Raw genomic sequence first — 16,903 nt, forward strand, 5'->3', positions numbered from 1 at the left:
AATCAAGTCCACCTAGGAGACTGGAAATAGGTTTCTAATATTTTCATTATACCTTACTCTGGTTTCAAATGTTTGATTTTAGGTTACTGACATCAGAAAAGCTAACTGAGTCAAGAATTATGTATGGAACACCATTGTAGTCACAAGAAGTCATGCCAGAACTATATCTACTTTTCACAGAACAGTCACCTAATTAAAAAAGTAATTGAGCGAATGGTGAAGCAGGTCTACAGGTGTCTATCTTTCTCTTCCCCTCTCTGTCTTCCCCTCCTTTCTCCATTTCTCTCTGTTCTATCCAACAACAACAACAACAACTATAACAACTACAAGGGCAACAACAAGGGCAACAAAATGGGAAAAATAGCCTCCAGGAACAGTGGATTCATAGTGCTGGCACTGAGCCGTAGCAATAACCCTAGAGGCAAAAAAAAAAGTGAGTATAGGGGGGCTAGCCAGTGGTGCTCCCAGTTAATAGTACTCAGTGCAAGGAAACAGGTTCAAGCCTCTAGCTCCCCACCTGTGGGATGCTTCATGAGTGGTGAAGTAGGTCTGCAGGTATCTCTCTTTCTCTTTCCCTCTCTATCTCTCCTCCCCTATCAATTTCTAACTGTCTTATCGAATGAAGAACAAACAAACAAAGAAACAAAAAAGGCTGCTGGGAGCCGTAGATTCAGAGTGCTAGAATAGAATTTGTTGGGGAGTTGGGTGATAGCACAATGGGTTAAGCACATGTGGCGCAAAGTGCAAAGGCCGGCGTAAGGATCCCAGTTCAAGCCCCCAGCCCCCCACCTGCAGGGGGGTTGCTTCACAAGCAGTGAAGCAGATCTGCAGGTGTCTGTCTTTCTCCCCCTCTCTGTCTTCCCCTCCTCTCTCCACTTCCCTCTCTGTCCTATCCAACAACAACGACATCAATAACAAAAACAATAATAACTACAACAATAAAACAACAAAGGCAACAAAAGGGAATAAATAAATATTAAAAATTTTCTCTATTAAAAATAGAATTTGTTGTATGCCATGGGGGACTGATATTCTTTTTTTTTAATTTTTTTATGTTATTTATTCCCTTTTGTTGCCCTTGTTTTATTGTTGTAGTTATTATTGTTGTTGTCATTGTTGTTGGATAGGACAGAGAGAAATGGAGACAGGAGGGGAAGACAGAGAGGAGGAGAGAAAGATAGACACCTGCAGACCTGCTTCACCGCCTGTGAAGTGACTCCCTGCAGGTGGGGAGCCGGGGCTCGAACTGGGATCCTTATGCTGGACCTTGTGCTTTGCGCCACCTGCGCTTAACCCGCTGCGCTACAGCCCGACTCCCTGGGGGACTGATAGTCTGTTTGAATCTTTTATTTTATTATTTTTTAACTTTTTAACCAACCCACTGCTCAGCTCTGGTTTATGGTAGTGTGAGGGATTGAGCCTGGGACCTTGAGGGGCCACAGGAATAAGAGTCCTTTCACACAGCCATTATGCCATCTACCCCCAGCACCCCCCACACACACCATGACAATGCCTTTTCTTTACTAAGGAAACAGCCTTGAAGGTGTTTTCATCTGGAATATTTGAACAGTCCATGTACTATTTGTTTTATGTCCCTCTTTGATGAAATCACTAAAAGCATACTGGTGTCAGGTGGTGGTGCATCTCGTTAAGCTCTCACAGTACAGAATAAATAAATAAGTAAATAAATAAATAAAAAGTTAAATAAAAGCACATTGGATAAATTCAACAACTGAAAAGAAAACTTGGACTTCGATTTTAATAATATCACTTTTTATTTTATAATTTTTAAAGAGATTAAGTTTATTGTTGGTATGCTTCTAATTCTGCTTCTAAAACCCCCTTCTGTTTCATTTGGTTTAATCCCCCTGCTTAACACTGCATTCTATTTACATAACCACTGTATTCTATTTACATAACCACTGCAGGGCATTGGTTTAATCCCCACTGGTTCATGATGTGTTTTTGCTCTGCCCCCTCTCCTTGTCACACCCTGATTTTCACCAGTCACTTTTCTCTCCACCCTCTCTACATCACATCCTGTTTATACCCTACTTGGCAAGTATATATAAAGACAGCATTGTTAGTTTTAGTTTAGCTTAGCTTGGTTTAGATTGTGCTGTGTCCTGAATGAATAAAGAGATACTGCTTACAGCTCAGCCACGAGTCCCGGGTCATCTATCTCTGCTCGTGAAGCCAGCCCAACAATTTATTATTGGATAGAGACAGAGAGAAATTGAGAGGGGAGTAGGAGATAGGAAGAGAAAGAGACAGAGAGACACCTGCAGCCTTGCTCCACCAATTGTGAAGCTTCCCTCCGGCAGATGGGGATGGGACTTGAACCTGAATCCTTATACACAATAATATGAATGATTAACCAGGTGCGCCACCATCTGGCCCAAATAATACCTCTAAATAGACATATTTCATATAAATAAAAATTTGTGTCAGAGTTTGTGGTGAGATATTGCACACATATACTATAAAAGCAAATTCATAAATTTGCTTAAGCAACATTGAGAGACTGCAATGTTCCTATCAAAGTGCAAGAAGTTGGGGATTCAGGGTGAATAAAACAGACATGTTGTCTCCTTCCCTCTTGGAGATATGAAGAATGATGTACTTACATAAGAGTCAACTATGAAATAAGATGGTTACCTGTTTACATAGATAGGGTAGTTAGGTGAAATATTTATTCTAGTTAGGTCTAAAGGGTAATTAGAAATCCATCCTATAGATACTATGGAGGCAAAAGAGATCAGACTTGAAAAGTTGATATAAAAATTTTGTTACTAATTACAGTTACTTCAAAATGAAATAAGCTTCCCCTTAGTAGAAATATCTGAGATGAAATTAGATTGAAGACACTGGAATACTCCCTGCCAGCTTCTATGAAGCTAACATCATTCTAATACCAAAAGCAGACAGGGACACAACCAAAAAAGAAAACTACAGACCAATATCTCTGATGAACATAGATGCTAAAATACTGAACAAAATTCTAGCCAACCGGATACAGCAGTATATTGAAAAGATTGTTTATCATGACCAAGTGGGGTTTATCCCAGGCATGCAAGGTTGGTTTAATATATGTAAATCAATCAATGTGATCCACCACATCAACAAAAGCAAGACCAAAAACCACATGGTCATATCAATAGATGCAGAGAAAGCCTTTGACAAAATACAACATCCCTTTATGATCAAAACACTACAAAAAATGGGAATAGATGGAAAATTCCTGAAGATAGTGGAGTCTATATATAGCTAACCTACAGCCAACATCATACTCAATGGTGAAAAACTTGAAGCATTTTCCCTCAGATCAGGTACTAGACAGGGATGACCACTATCACCATTACTATTCAACATAGTGTTGGAAGTTCTTGCCATAGCAATCAGGCAGGAGCAAGGAATTAAAGGGATACACATTAGAAGAGAAGAAGTGAAACTCTCCTTATTTGCAGATGACATGATAGTATACATAAAAAAACCTAAGGAATCCAGCAAGAATCTTTTGGAAATCATCAGGCAATACAGTAAGGTGTGAGGCTACAAAATTAACATTCAAAAGTCAGTGGCATTCCTCTATGCAAACACTAAATTAGAAGAAGTTGAAATCTAGAAATCAATTCCTTTTACTATAGCAATAGCAACAAAAATATCTAGGAATAAATCTAACCAAAGAAGTGAAAGAAGACTTGTATAGTGAAAATTATGAGTCACTACTCAAGGAAACTGAAAGAGACACAAAGAAGTGGAAAGATATTCCATGTTCATGGGTTGGAAGAATTAACATCATCAAAATGAATCTACTACACAGAGCCATCTACAAATTTAATGCTATCCCCATCAAGATCCCAAGCACATTTTTTTCCCCCTCCAGGGTTATTGCTGGGCTCGGTGCCTGCACCATGAATCCACCGCTCCTGGAGGCCATTTTTTCCCCCTTTTGTTGTAGCCTCCTTGTGGTTATTATTATTGCCATTGTTGATGTTGTTCGTTGTTGGATAGGACAGAGAGAAATGGAGAGAGGAGAGAAAGACAGAGAGGGGGAGAGAAAGATAGACACCTGCAGACCTGCTTCACTGCCTGTGAAGCGACTCCCCTGCAGGTGGGGAGCCGGGGGCTCGAACCGGGATCCTTACGCCGGTCCCTGTGCTTTGCGCCACATGCGCTTAACCCATTGCGCCACCGCCCGACCCCCCCCCCCCAGCACATTTTTTAGGAGAATAGAACAAATGCTACAAATGTTTATCTGGAACCTAGAAAAGACCTAGAATTGCCAAAACAATCTTGAGAAGAAAGAACAGAACCGGAGGCATCACACTCCCAGATCTCAAATTATATCATAGGGCCATTGTCATCAAAACTGCTTGGTACTAGAACATGAATAGACACACTGACCAGTGGAATAGAACTGAGAGCCCAGAAGTAAGCCCCCACACCTATGGACATCTAATCTTTGATAAAGATGCCCAGACTATTCAATGGGGAAAGCAGAGTCTCTTCAACAAATGGTGTTGGAAACAATGGGTTGAAACATGCAGAAGAATGAAAGTGAACCACTGTATTTCACCAAATACAAAAGTAAATTCCAAGTGGATCAAGGACGTGGATGTTAGACCAGAAACTATCAGATACTTAGAAGAAAATATTGGCAGAACTCTTTTTTGCATAAATTTTAAAGACATCTTCAATGAAAGGAATCCAATTAGAAGACTAAGGCTGGGGAATGTTATGCATGTACAAACTATTGTACTTACTGTTAATATAAAACATTAATTCCCCAATAAAAAAAAATCAGAAAGAAAAAAAAAGTGTTGTATGCTTTACATTGGGTTGTTCTAGTTCTCCCCCACCAAGAGAATTGGATCAGTCCTGCTAGTTTCGCAGGCCTGCTTGGCCCCGCCCCTAGGAACCTGGACAGAGTTCCAGAGTTCGAGAGTAAGAGAGTGCATGGTGCCACCGCGGGGAAAGAGGCAGCAGAGTTCTGTTTGGTGATTAGTTTGGTTTAGTTTATGAATCGTTGTTCCTGAATAAAGAAATACAGCTTCCCTGCCCAGCCCTATGTCTCTGGTCATCTCTGTTAACTGCCCGTGAAGCTAGCCCGGCCAGCTGGAGCCCACCAAATTTTAACAACAAAAAAGAAATATCTGAGATGAAATTGAATAGCTACATGAACTACAATAAGGGATAGTCCAGTCCTGAGTTGAAGACACTCAACCTCCCTGTTTTCTTCCCAAACACTTGGCAGTCATGTGATCCAAACTATTATCAAAACAAGTGTAACAATTTGTTCTGCTTTATATCTTAACTCTTTTTCAGCCACCAGGTTCCAGATGCTATCATGATGCCAACTTGAGTTCCCTAGGCAGATGACCCCACCAATGTGTCCTGGTGCCCGACCTCCCCAGGTTCCTGCCCAACTAGGGAAAAAAAGAGACAGGCTGGGAGTATGGATCGACCTGCCAATGCCCATGTTCAGCCTGGAAGCAATTACAGTAGCCAGACCTCCCACCTTCTGCTCCCCATAATGATCCTGGGTCCATACTCCCAGAGGGATAAAGACTGGGAAAGCTATCATGGGAGGGGCTTGAATATGGAGTTCTGGTGGTGGGAACCGTGTGGAGTTGTGCCCCTCTAATCCTATGGTCTTTTCAGTATTTCCATTTTATAAATAAAAATTAAAAGAAAAAGAAACAAGAGTCAGCAATATTTTCCTTCATGGGACCAGTTCCCAGTTTAATCTTCACAAATGTAAAGTTCTTACAGAATATGAACCTGAACTGGAAAAAAGTAAATGATTTAGTATTTCAAATGTATCCAGGGCAATAATTTATACTTGCCTTAATGAAATCTCCAAATATGATGGGCTTAGCAAAAAAATATTCCAGGCCAATTGGAATTCCAAAATGTTTGTCTGTTGAAAAAAACAAAATTTTAATATGCTTAGAAACTTGAGTGTAGTATTTTAAGGATAAGACAGGCCTAATAATATTAGTTGTGATAAGTATTAATTAATGTAAATGAAAACTGAAAGTCACATTAACATCATATCACTAGTTTGGTTGATAATCTCATGTATTTGTGATTAAGAATATTTAATATTAGTAGATAGCCTATTAAATAATAGATGTTGAATATATATTTAAAATGTATATAATAATAGATTATATATGATATATAAAATACATACTACATATTCACTTTGTACCAAAGTGCTATTTCTCCCACTTTATATTTACAAGTCTATGTTGATTAAAATATAAATCCTTGGGGTCGGGTGGTAGCGCAGCGGGTTAAGTGCATATGGCACGAAACGCAAGGACTGGAGCAGGGATCCCAGTTCGAGCTCCTGGCTCCCCATCTGCAGGGGAGAGGGGTTCCTTCACTATGGTGAAGCAGGTCTGCAGGTGTCTATCTTTCTCTCCCCCTCTCTGTCTTCCCCTCCTCTCTCCATTTCTCTCTGTCCTATCCAACAATGACAGCAGTAACAACAACAATAATAATAACAACAACAATTAACAACAAAGGCAACAAAAGGGAAAAAATAGCTTCCAGGAGCAGTGCAGACACCTAGCCCCAGAAATAACCCTGGAGGCAAAAAAAAAAAAATACATATATATATATATATATATATATATATATATACACACACACATATATATATATCCTTTCTTCTCAATTTCAATAAAATGATTTTCTTTTTTAAAAAAATTTTATTTATTTATTTAATTTATTTATTCCCTTTTGTTGCCCTTGTTGTTTTATTGTTGTAGTTATTATTGTTGTTGTCATTGTTGGATACGACAGAGAGAAATGGAGAGAGGGAGGGGAAGACAGAGAGGAGGAGAGAAAGACAGACACCTGCAGACCTGCTTCACCACCTGTGAAGCAACTCCCCTGCAGGTGGGGAGCCGGGGTTCGAACAGGGATCCTTATGCCGGTCCTTGTGCTTTGCGCCACCTGCGCTTAGCCCACTGCGCTACTGCCCGACTCCCAATAAAATGATTTTCTTAATATTCACTGTAATTTATATACTGAGTCATTTGAAAAAATTATTCATAAGTGACTAAAATTCATTTTGTTTTACTCTTGATACTATTTTTTCTTTCTTTTTAAAATTTTTATTTATAAAATACAAATATTGTCAAGACTATCTTATGTTAACTTTCCTTTAAAGAAGTCAAGATCACTTTCCTATTTAAAAAAAAGTTCTGGTGGTGGGAATTGTATGGAGTTATACTCCTCTTATCCTATGGCTTTTGTCAATGTTTCCTTTTTGTAAATAAATTTTTAAAAGTTTTTTAAAAAGTTAAACAAATATTGATACTTACTGGCCATTTCTGTCAAAATCACATGGAAATATTCCTTATCTTCATTATTAATCAAACGATCATGGAAAACCCTTTGACATTCATGGCAAAAGAGTCTAAATATCTGCATTTCTTCTCTTATTGTTCCTGGTTCACACTGAAGGATACCTGTTTTTTAGGAAAAGGAAAAAAATTCTTTATTTGTAAAAAAAAATGAATAGTTAAATTAATTAGAACATTATTAAAGCTAATTTTATATCTCCATATTACCAAAAATAGGTACTTCCCGAGTAAATTGAGCATTTGATAATAACAACCTTCTTTTCTTTTTTTTTTGTTTTTTTCCTTGTGCATTTTTTTGATTTAAGAAAGTATTAATTAACAAAAAGAAACTAATCACCAAAATATATAAAGAGCTCAGCAAACTTAGCACCAAAAAAACAAATGACCCCATCCAAAAATGGGCAGAGGATATGAACAAAACATTCACTACAGAGGAAATCCAAAAGGCTAACAAACATATGAAAAACTGCTCTAGGTCACTGATTGTCAGAGAAATGCAAATTAAGACAACACTAAGATACCACCTCACTCCTGTAAGAATGGCATACATCAAAAAGGACAGCAGCAACAAATGCTGGAGAGGTTGTGGGGACAGAGGAACCCTTTTACATTGCTGGTGGGAATGTAAATTGGTACAGCCTCTGTGGAGAGCAGTCTGGAAAACTCTCAGAAGGCTAGACATGGACCTTCCATATGATCCAGTAATTCCTCTCCTGGGGTTATACCCCAAGGACTCCATAACACCCAACCAAAAAGAAGTGTGTACTCCTATGTTCATAGCAGCACAATTCATAGCTAAAACCTGGAAGCAACCCAGGTGCCCAACAACAGATGAGTGGCTGAGAAAGCTGTGGTATATATACACAATGGAATACTATGCAGCTATCAAGAACAATGAACCCACCTTCTCTGACCCATCTTGGACAGAGCTAGAAGGAATTATGTTAAGTGAGCTAAGTCAAAAAGACAACCTCCTTTTCTGAAAGCAAGACTGGGACACATTATCTGACCAAAAATTTGTGCTGCTTCTTTAACTGAACACATGAAGTGATCCAATTTCCCATTATAAAAAATGTTCATTTCACCATTGTCAAGAAATACTATGATGCCAACCTGACTTCCCTGAGCCTTACCCCACTAGGAGCAGAGAAAAATGGGCTGGTGGTATGGATCAACCTGTCAATACCCATGTCCAGTGGAGAAGCAATTACAGAAGTCACATCTTCCACCTTCTGTACCCCATAAAGATCTTTGATCCATGCTCCCAAAGGGATAAAAAATAGGGAAGCTTCCAATGGAGAGGAAGGGATATGGAACTCTGGTGGCAATTGTATGGAATTGTACCCCTCTTATCCCACAATCTTGTCAATCATTATTAAATCTCTAGTAAAATTTAAAAAATCATCTTTCTTCCATATATACATAGATTTCTCTATTACCTTTTCTTCCTCACCTTTACTCTGTTTTCAAAGTACTAGCTTTTGCTCTCATTCTAATATCCTGGTCAGACTTTCTAAAATGATTCCTACCATTCTTGGTGTTAGTATGCATTGTAATCACAAACACTTATAATACTAACTTCAAGCAATGATATACAGAAGGACTATACATGTCCTTCTCTCTGGGGACACAGACAAGGAGTTCCTCATGATGGGGAGAGGCTTATGAGGGAACAGCTACAGAGCACACAGGTAGCCACGACAGACAGTGTGTGTCAATAGACACATGGTTCCATCCATACTGCTTTAGAATAATAGAGCACTTTATTAGATAATTAAACTTTTTTTTTGCAGTTCATATCTATGCACATAATAGTCATATATGGTTCTTGAAATGCTTTAAGTTTTCACTATTTTCAGCTAATGTTTGGAGAAATAGGGGCATTTTCATAATGTTTTGATGGCACATGGGATAAGAAGAAAGACAGTCAGAACAAGAATTTCCTGATAGTTTGAATATAAATCAGAACAGATTTTGTGCTTGATAATAAGGACAGCAAAAAACTGGATTTCAGACAGCTCAGTCATTGCTTTACTCCAAAATGCTTGCTAGCATTTCACCTATGCTACTTCATAGATATTTTAAACATGACTAAATACTTTAGTGTAGAGCAAAGAGAATGGAGTGGGGGTCAGTACTTGGTAGGAACAGAGCAAATCACTGAGAAACTTAGAGTTGGCATTCTTATGTACAAACTAAGGTGAGGTCTTAGTTTGAATACTATATATGTTTTCTTTTTCAATTTTTTATTATTTTATAAAGACAGAGAGGGGAAGAGGACAGAGAGAGAGAGAGAGAGAGACTTGAAGCTCTACTTCACCATTTGTGAAGCTTTCCCCCTGAAAGTGGGGGCCAGGGACTTGAACCTGGGTCCTTGGTACTGTAATGTGTACACTTAACCAGGTGTGCCACTGCCTGGTCCTCTATATAAGTTTTCTTTCTTTTATTTTATTTGTATTTATAAAAAGGAAACACTGACAAAACCATAGGATAAGAGGGGTAACAACTCCACACAATTCCCACCACCAGATCTCCGTATCCCATCCCCTCCTTTGGTAGCTTTCCTATTCTTTATCCCTCTGGGAGTATGGACCCAAGGTGATTGTGGGATGCAGAAGGTGGAAGGTCTGGCTTCTGTAATTGCTTCTCTGCTGAACATGGGCATTGACAGGTCGATCCATACTCCCAGCCTGTCTCTCTCTTTCCCTAGTGGGGAGGAGTTCTGGGGAATTGGTGGGGTTGTCTGTCCAGAGAAATCTGGTTTGGCATCATGCTAGCATCTGGAACCTGGTGGCTGAGAAGAGAGTTAACATATAAAGCCAAACAAATTGTTGACTAATCATGAACCTTAAGTCTGGAACAGTGCAGATGAAGAGTTGGGGAGGTGTCTCCATTTTGTAGATAGCTAGTAGGCACATTTTAATTATATTCCAAAGGGCCTGTGGTTATACTAGTTTTTGGTTTTTTTTTCCCTGAGCCTGAAATCTGATATGCAGGTGTATCCAAGTTATTGTCTGGGGAGATGTTGTCATGGCTAGAAATGACTATTTAGTCAGTATTAGCCCATCCCATCAGCTAGGGCCCTCTTTGGGGTGTTCTGAGATTCCCAGTCAGACATGATGGACCTAAACCTCGAATAAATCCCTCTCTCCATTGTTACCAGTCCAGTTTTCTTTCAGTTCTGATATTCTGTGACATTGTTCCAGGCATGACCTAAATACAGAGCTCCCATGGAGCAGACACTTCACTGGGAGAGATGGAGACACACACATGCATCTAAAACCATGATTAAAGTATATAAAGAGAGAGTGAGATGAAGGATAGGGACAGTGAAATTAGAACAAAAAGGCCATTCTAGAAAGAGTAGAGGAAATGGAGGAGACTAAGAAGAAGAATGTGGCTTAACAAGAATTATTTGCTTTTTTTTTTTTTAAAGATGGAATGCTAGCAAGTTTTTGTGCTGCTAGGAATGACTGAGTGGAAGAGGAAGAATTGATGATGCAGAAGAGGAGTGAGAATTATCACAGAAAAATCCTTGAGTTGGCAAGAAGAAACGAGATTCAGTGCTGGAGAAAGTAGGCACAGCTCGGTCACTGCAGTGGGGGTAAGGGGGGGAGGGGAAGGCAGACACAGGTTTTTCAGGAAGTTTAGAATATGAGGTTGTTATGATCTAACTGCATTTATTTATTTATTTACTTATTTATTTATAAGACAGGCTATCAGCTGGGAGTGAGAAATAGGGGAAAGAGTTGTTGTGAAGTAAGTCCCTCTGGAGCAGAGGTTGGAGAGTAACTGGCACAGGGAGTCTACTGAGATTTCTAGATAAGTCACAGACATCCATGAAGATGCAATTCCACTGAGAAACTTGGGAGTGAAAGGAAATGAAGATAAGAAACAGTTCAGAATGGGCTCCTTACCTTGCACACATTTTGATAAATCCCTCAAGTTAAAGACATAATGAGACTTGGCAGGTGTTGGCAGAAGGTCAATACTCATTCTGTTATAAATTTCAACTGCAGCTTCTACAATGTTTGGTGCACTCTGCTTTACAGCAGGTGGGAAGTCACTCAGGAAGCCATTTAAGATGGCCTAGAACCAGAAACATAACAAACATAACTAATAACTTAGTTCATTTACCCCACATGTCATATTCAAATATTACATTTCAATCCGATGATATCTTTTTCTAACAATCACTATAAAGCTAAATTTCAGTATAAGGACACCTGGGTGTTAAGATTCCTCCATTCATGCCGTCTTCTGTGACTGGTTGGTTTTGTGTCAGGCCAGCATTCATATCTGACCTGCAAACTTAGTCTCATGTTGATGTGGGTCCTACTGGAGGTTGGTCCAGAGGCTCACTGGAGCCCTTTCATTCTTATGGATGAATGAGCAACAATTCCATAGACTTTCATTTTATATATTTTAAGGTAGTGACTTCTGGGCCTTTGACATGAGTTTATCATTCTTTATATGGTCTACATTTTGGTTAGCATCATCCCAAAACATGTAAGATATAAATTATATGAATTATAGAGGCCAGTTAAGGACACACATTACAATGAGTAAGGACCTGGGTTAAAGCCCCTGGTCCTCACTTGCAGGGAGAAAGCTTCACAAGTGGTGAAGCAGATCTGCAGGTGCCTCCTTAACTCTCTCCCTCCCTAGTGCCCACTCCCCTCTAAATTTCTCTCTGTCCTATCAAGTAAAATAAATTAAATTTTAAAAAATTGTAAAAACAACATAAATTATATCTTTTTTATTTATTTATGAGAAAGATAAAAAGGAGAGAGAAAGAACCAGACATCACTCTGGCACCGAGGATTGAACTTGGCACCTCAGGCTTGAGAGTCCAAAGCTTTATCACTGTGCCACCTGCCAGACCATGATAAATTATATCTATTTACAAAAATATTATATACATATTTAAGTTAAGATTCTTAGCATGTTTATTCTTTATCACACAAATAAATACAAATATGGTAATAAGTATATACTAGTTTATCCATGGTTTCTTTTTTCCTATATTGATAATATTTATTTATTTTAATGTATTTATTAGTAATTTAATAATGGTTTACAAGATCAGAAGATTACAAGGGTATAGTTTCACACTGCACCCACCATAGTTCTGTGTCCTCCCCACATGCTTTGAGTCAACCCCCTTCCCCCCAAGGATAACCACCACAGTTTTCACAAAGCCTTAGCAATGGTTTGACATTGCTTTTCAAGGTGATACACAGTAAAGCAGATGTAGAAATACAGGCGAGAGAAATAGGAGACAACTTTAAAGCATGAAAGGAGAGGAAGAAAAGAATGGAGGATGTGCAAGCAGAGAATGATGAGAAAAGAAGTTTGACTCTTATATGTGTTTATATATAATACTTTTATATATAAATTATATGTCTACTTTTATGTATAACACATTTACTCTATATCTTGTTAAAATGTCATTTTTCTCTCTGGTACTTTTTAATCTTACAATTTTTTATTATTGTCATTCTCATATAGAATATCTTGAGGTTCATTAATTCGGTGCTTGTGTTGAAAGACTCTTGTTGCTATAGTTTACATATATTAACAAACCACCTGCATTTCTCTGAAAGACAATTACTATATGATTTCACTCATATGTGCAACATAAAGAACTGAAACACATGAACTTATATGAAATATATATATTTTTATATTCAATATATATTAAGTACATATTAAAATATATAATGTTCATAAATGTCTGAAATTCATATTTAACAGGAGGCTCATGAGTTCCAAATCTAAAATCTTAATGACTAACTATTCGCATCAATGTGCAATCTGATATTTGGGTGGGGAGCTAACTAAAAAAATATGAATTTTCAGGTTGTGTCTAGCTATACATGAGAGATCAGAGAGCCATGACAGACTTCCTTTTCCTAAATGATTTTTTTCTCCTTTTACTTTGAAGTCAAAAGACTGTGGCCAGTTTGTCTTCTATTTCTGATGTTTTCTCTTCTACATTGGTAAGTCTATTTCTTTGACTTGCTATTTGAGATTGGAATGCATTCAAATTATTCAAATCCTGTAACTCTGTATTCAAGGTTTCCATTTTCCTATCAAGTGAATCTTTGAAGTCATGGATTTCTTAACCCATTTTCCTATATTAAATTGAGAGCTTCATATCCCTTCAAATTTCCTGACAATGTATGGACCATGCAGTCCATATGCATACACAGTGCAGGTATTGGAGGAACTTAAGACATTACTTGGACAGGATGATGAAAGAACATGAAACATTGTGACTAGAATGAATGGGTTGGCCTGCCAATGCCCATGTCTAGTGGAGAAGCAATTATAGAAGCCAGACCTTGCATCTTCTCCACCCCTAGGTGGAGAATGATCCTGGGTTCATACTCCCACAGGGATAAAGAACAGGGAAGCTTCCAATGGAGGTGAGGGGATATGACTGCAATATGGTGTTCCGTTATTGCTTGAGTCCTCTCTCTTTCCCCTCCTGCTACTGATGTACACTCACAGTCACTAACCTTTTTTTAAATTTCTTTATTGGGGAATTAATGTTTTACATTTGACAGTAAGTCATCAACCTTTAGATTCCTTTCTTTTTGTTTTTTTTAAAGACATGTTTATTTATTATTATTTTTCCTTTTTACCTTATTTGATAGGACAGAGAGACACTGAGAGGGAAGGGAGAGAGAGACAGAAAACTGTAGTGCCTGCTTCACCACTTATGAAGCTTCCCCCCTGTAGGTGGGGATCAGGTTCTTGAACCTGGGATCTTGCACATTGTAATGTGTGCTTAACCAGGTGCATCACCGCCTAGCCACATGATGCGATGAAATCCAAGCTGTTCTCTGATGAAATTAGTTAAGTGACTTTGTTGTAAAATTAGTTTTCTTGAGGAGAAATTAGTTGTAAAATTAGTTTTCTTGAGGAGCTAACTTATTGTGACTAGGCTGCAATAGCTCTGCTCCAGAAATTTCCTTTCATATCGTACTTTTATGCCTTAATGCTTAACTAGAGTAGATAAGCTCTCACCTCTTCCTATTCTAAGGCAATATCCAAATCACATGTTGTCATTATCTCCTAAACAACTTATTGAAATAATTACAATCTTCATTAAAACAGCTTCCATGGATGTCCATTATTTCAATATTAAAGCCATTTTCCAATGACTAAAGGCAGTTTGCATGCTGACTCTATCCTGTCTCACCTCTAAAAATGGGTTTTACTGGAAGAAGAGGCCATTGCTGGCCAGTGCTGAGGCTGTTAGCACCGCCACACTGACCATCTTTGGCTCTTAGGTAATTACTGCTAAGTTAGTTTTGCTAAATGAGTTACCTGTTTTCTTCTATTTGCAGGCCCACCTGGCCACTTTCTGTTCTACAGGTGCTTTCACCATATACCTTCAGTTCCTAGGATCTATTTCTCCCTGTCAACTCCCATCCTGAAGGACTCAGGTCACTCTCTATGCTCTCTAAGCAGTCTTTCCTGTTTTTGTTTTTGTTTTTTTATGATTGATTTAATAATGGTCAACAAGACCGAAGGACAAGAAGGGTACAATTCCACACAGAGTTGCATGTCCCATCTCCTTCATTGGAAGCTTCCCTATTCTTTATTCCTCTGGGAGTTTAGACCCAGGATCACTATGGGGTGCAAAAGGTGGAAGGTTTGGCTTCCATAATTACTTCTCCACTAGACATGGGCATTGGCAGGTCAACCCATTCATTCTAGTCACATCAATTCATGTTCTTTCACCATCCTGTCTAAGTAATGTCTTAAGTTCCTCCAATACCTGCGCTGAGCATGCATATGGGATGCATGGTTATTCTTACCATTGAAAAGATAAAGAAGTGGCTTCTTAGAGTCATGGGTATAGGTGGAAGAAACATGGAAGATGGCTGTTATTGTTGGAGTACAAATAGTAGCAGCAGAGGTGATGAATACTGGGCTATATGCAATAAGCTTGAATATGTGGTAATGGAGCTTGTCTCTGGTGGATACATGGACATGGATTTGGTAGTCATGCCTGAGATAAGCATAGAAGTGAGGGCCAGGTACTGGATGAGAACCATTTAGAGAATGCTTAGAGGCAAGGACTTTATTTGCTCACTAATTCATTCAAAGAGGGGCTGTGTTTTGACAAGCTACTTAAATTCTCTAGAACTATCCCTGCAACCATAAACAAAGTAGACAGGAATATTAATACCTATCAGCTATTACCCAGAGACTGGCCTTATTCCCTGGTTTCTGCCTAGTAATGGGGTGAATAGGATCCCTAGAAACACAACAGGCTAGCATGTTTTTCTTTTTCCCTCTGGACTGAATTTCAACCTGCACTCACCTGAAAGATCTGCTTCAGACTGTGCTCTGAGGGTATTGGGATGCTCAGCATACTGAAATGTCGGATAAATCGGGGGGTCACTGGATTCCGCCCCCCGCCTGGAGGTGCACATGCTGATACAATTGTCACATCCTGTGTGGGGAGACATCCACTCAGGTCATTCAGCAAATAAAGATATCTATCCATATTAATGTTGGGACTCAGGACACATCATTTTCCTATAGCACAGTATCTGACTTATTCCTAGTTATCATCCCTACAGAACACTGTTGTTACCTCTGTATTGATGTAAGCAAGCAAGATCGTTGATGGTTAAATAAACTGCTTAAAGATCACTCAGATAACTTATCTACCTTGTATAAATACTCCCATGTAAAAATTTAATCTTAAAAATGGTAAGGGGGGCTGAGGAGATAGCATAATGTTCTGCAAAAGACACCCATGACTGAGACTCTGAGATCTCAGGTTCAATTCCCATCACCATCATAAGCCAGAGCTGAGCAGTGTTCTGGTTTCTCTCACTCTATGTATCTCTCTCATCAAAATAAATATATACTATTTAATAATAATTAAAGATATTTTAAATGGTAAGAATTTGTATATTAAGTTAAATTGCATTCACTCAACAAACAGAAAGTGTAGTCAATTCTTGTGATTTGTGCTTAGTTGTGATTTATAAGGTCATCAGCAACAATGAGACACTGTTTCTAGGGGACTAGGAGGTTGACTTTCTGTAAATCTTTGATTACAGTTCCATCCAGTGATGGACACATGCTGCATTTGACTGTGATTTTGCCTCCTCTAGCCCAAACCCTCTATGACCAAGGGGACTTTTCCACATTCTTCAGAGACTTCCCATCACTTAGAGGATAAATCCATGTTTCTTGGCACAGCACATGGCTCTTTGGGCTTTACAATGCTCATCACCACGGTGTGTAATGTACTTTGTTTATGAGACTCAGATTGCACCCTTCTCTTGCTTGTCACCTTCTGCCTACCTGTTCTGATGTTCTCTCCTTCAGTAAGGTGCTGTTGCTCATCATCAAATCAGCCCTCAAGCCCGCCTGCCTCTTGTCTCTCTACTCATCCTACAGTATAAATACATGTCCACCTGTTCTCTGAAATCAAGCCCCATCCTAAGAAGTGAGGGTGATCACATATCTGTGATTTTCCTGAATTA

The 16,903-nt window shown here is 38.8% G+C and overlaps 1 protein-coding gene across 1 annotated transcript in view; it reads right to left on the reverse strand.

Moving 5' to 3' along the window:
* DNAH6 (dynein axonemal heavy chain 6) overlaps positions 1 to 16,903 on the reverse strand; it is a 307,800-nt gene that overhangs the window by 135,172 nt on the left and 155,725 nt on the right. Inside the window, exons 40-43 of the mRNA XM_060187710.1 lie at positions 15,724 to 15,855; positions 11,300 to 11,471; positions 7,341 to 7,487; positions 5,850 to 5,923 (exon numbers count right to left, since the gene is read on the reverse strand). Coding sequence (XP_060043693.1) covers positions 5,850 to 5,923; positions 7,341 to 7,487; positions 11,300 to 11,471; positions 15,724 to 15,855 — 525 coding nt within the window. The remainder of the gene's footprint in view (positions 1 to 5,849; positions 5,924 to 7,340; positions 7,488 to 11,299; positions 11,472 to 15,723; positions 15,856 to 16,903) is intronic.

This window comes from Erinaceus europaeus, chromosome 3 (genome assembly GCF_950295315.1).
Source record: "Erinaceus europaeus chromosome 3, mEriEur2.1, whole genome shotgun sequence".
In the NCBI taxonomy this organism is placed as follows: Eukaryota; Metazoa; Chordata; class Mammalia; order Eulipotyphla; family Erinaceidae; genus Erinaceus; species Erinaceus europaeus.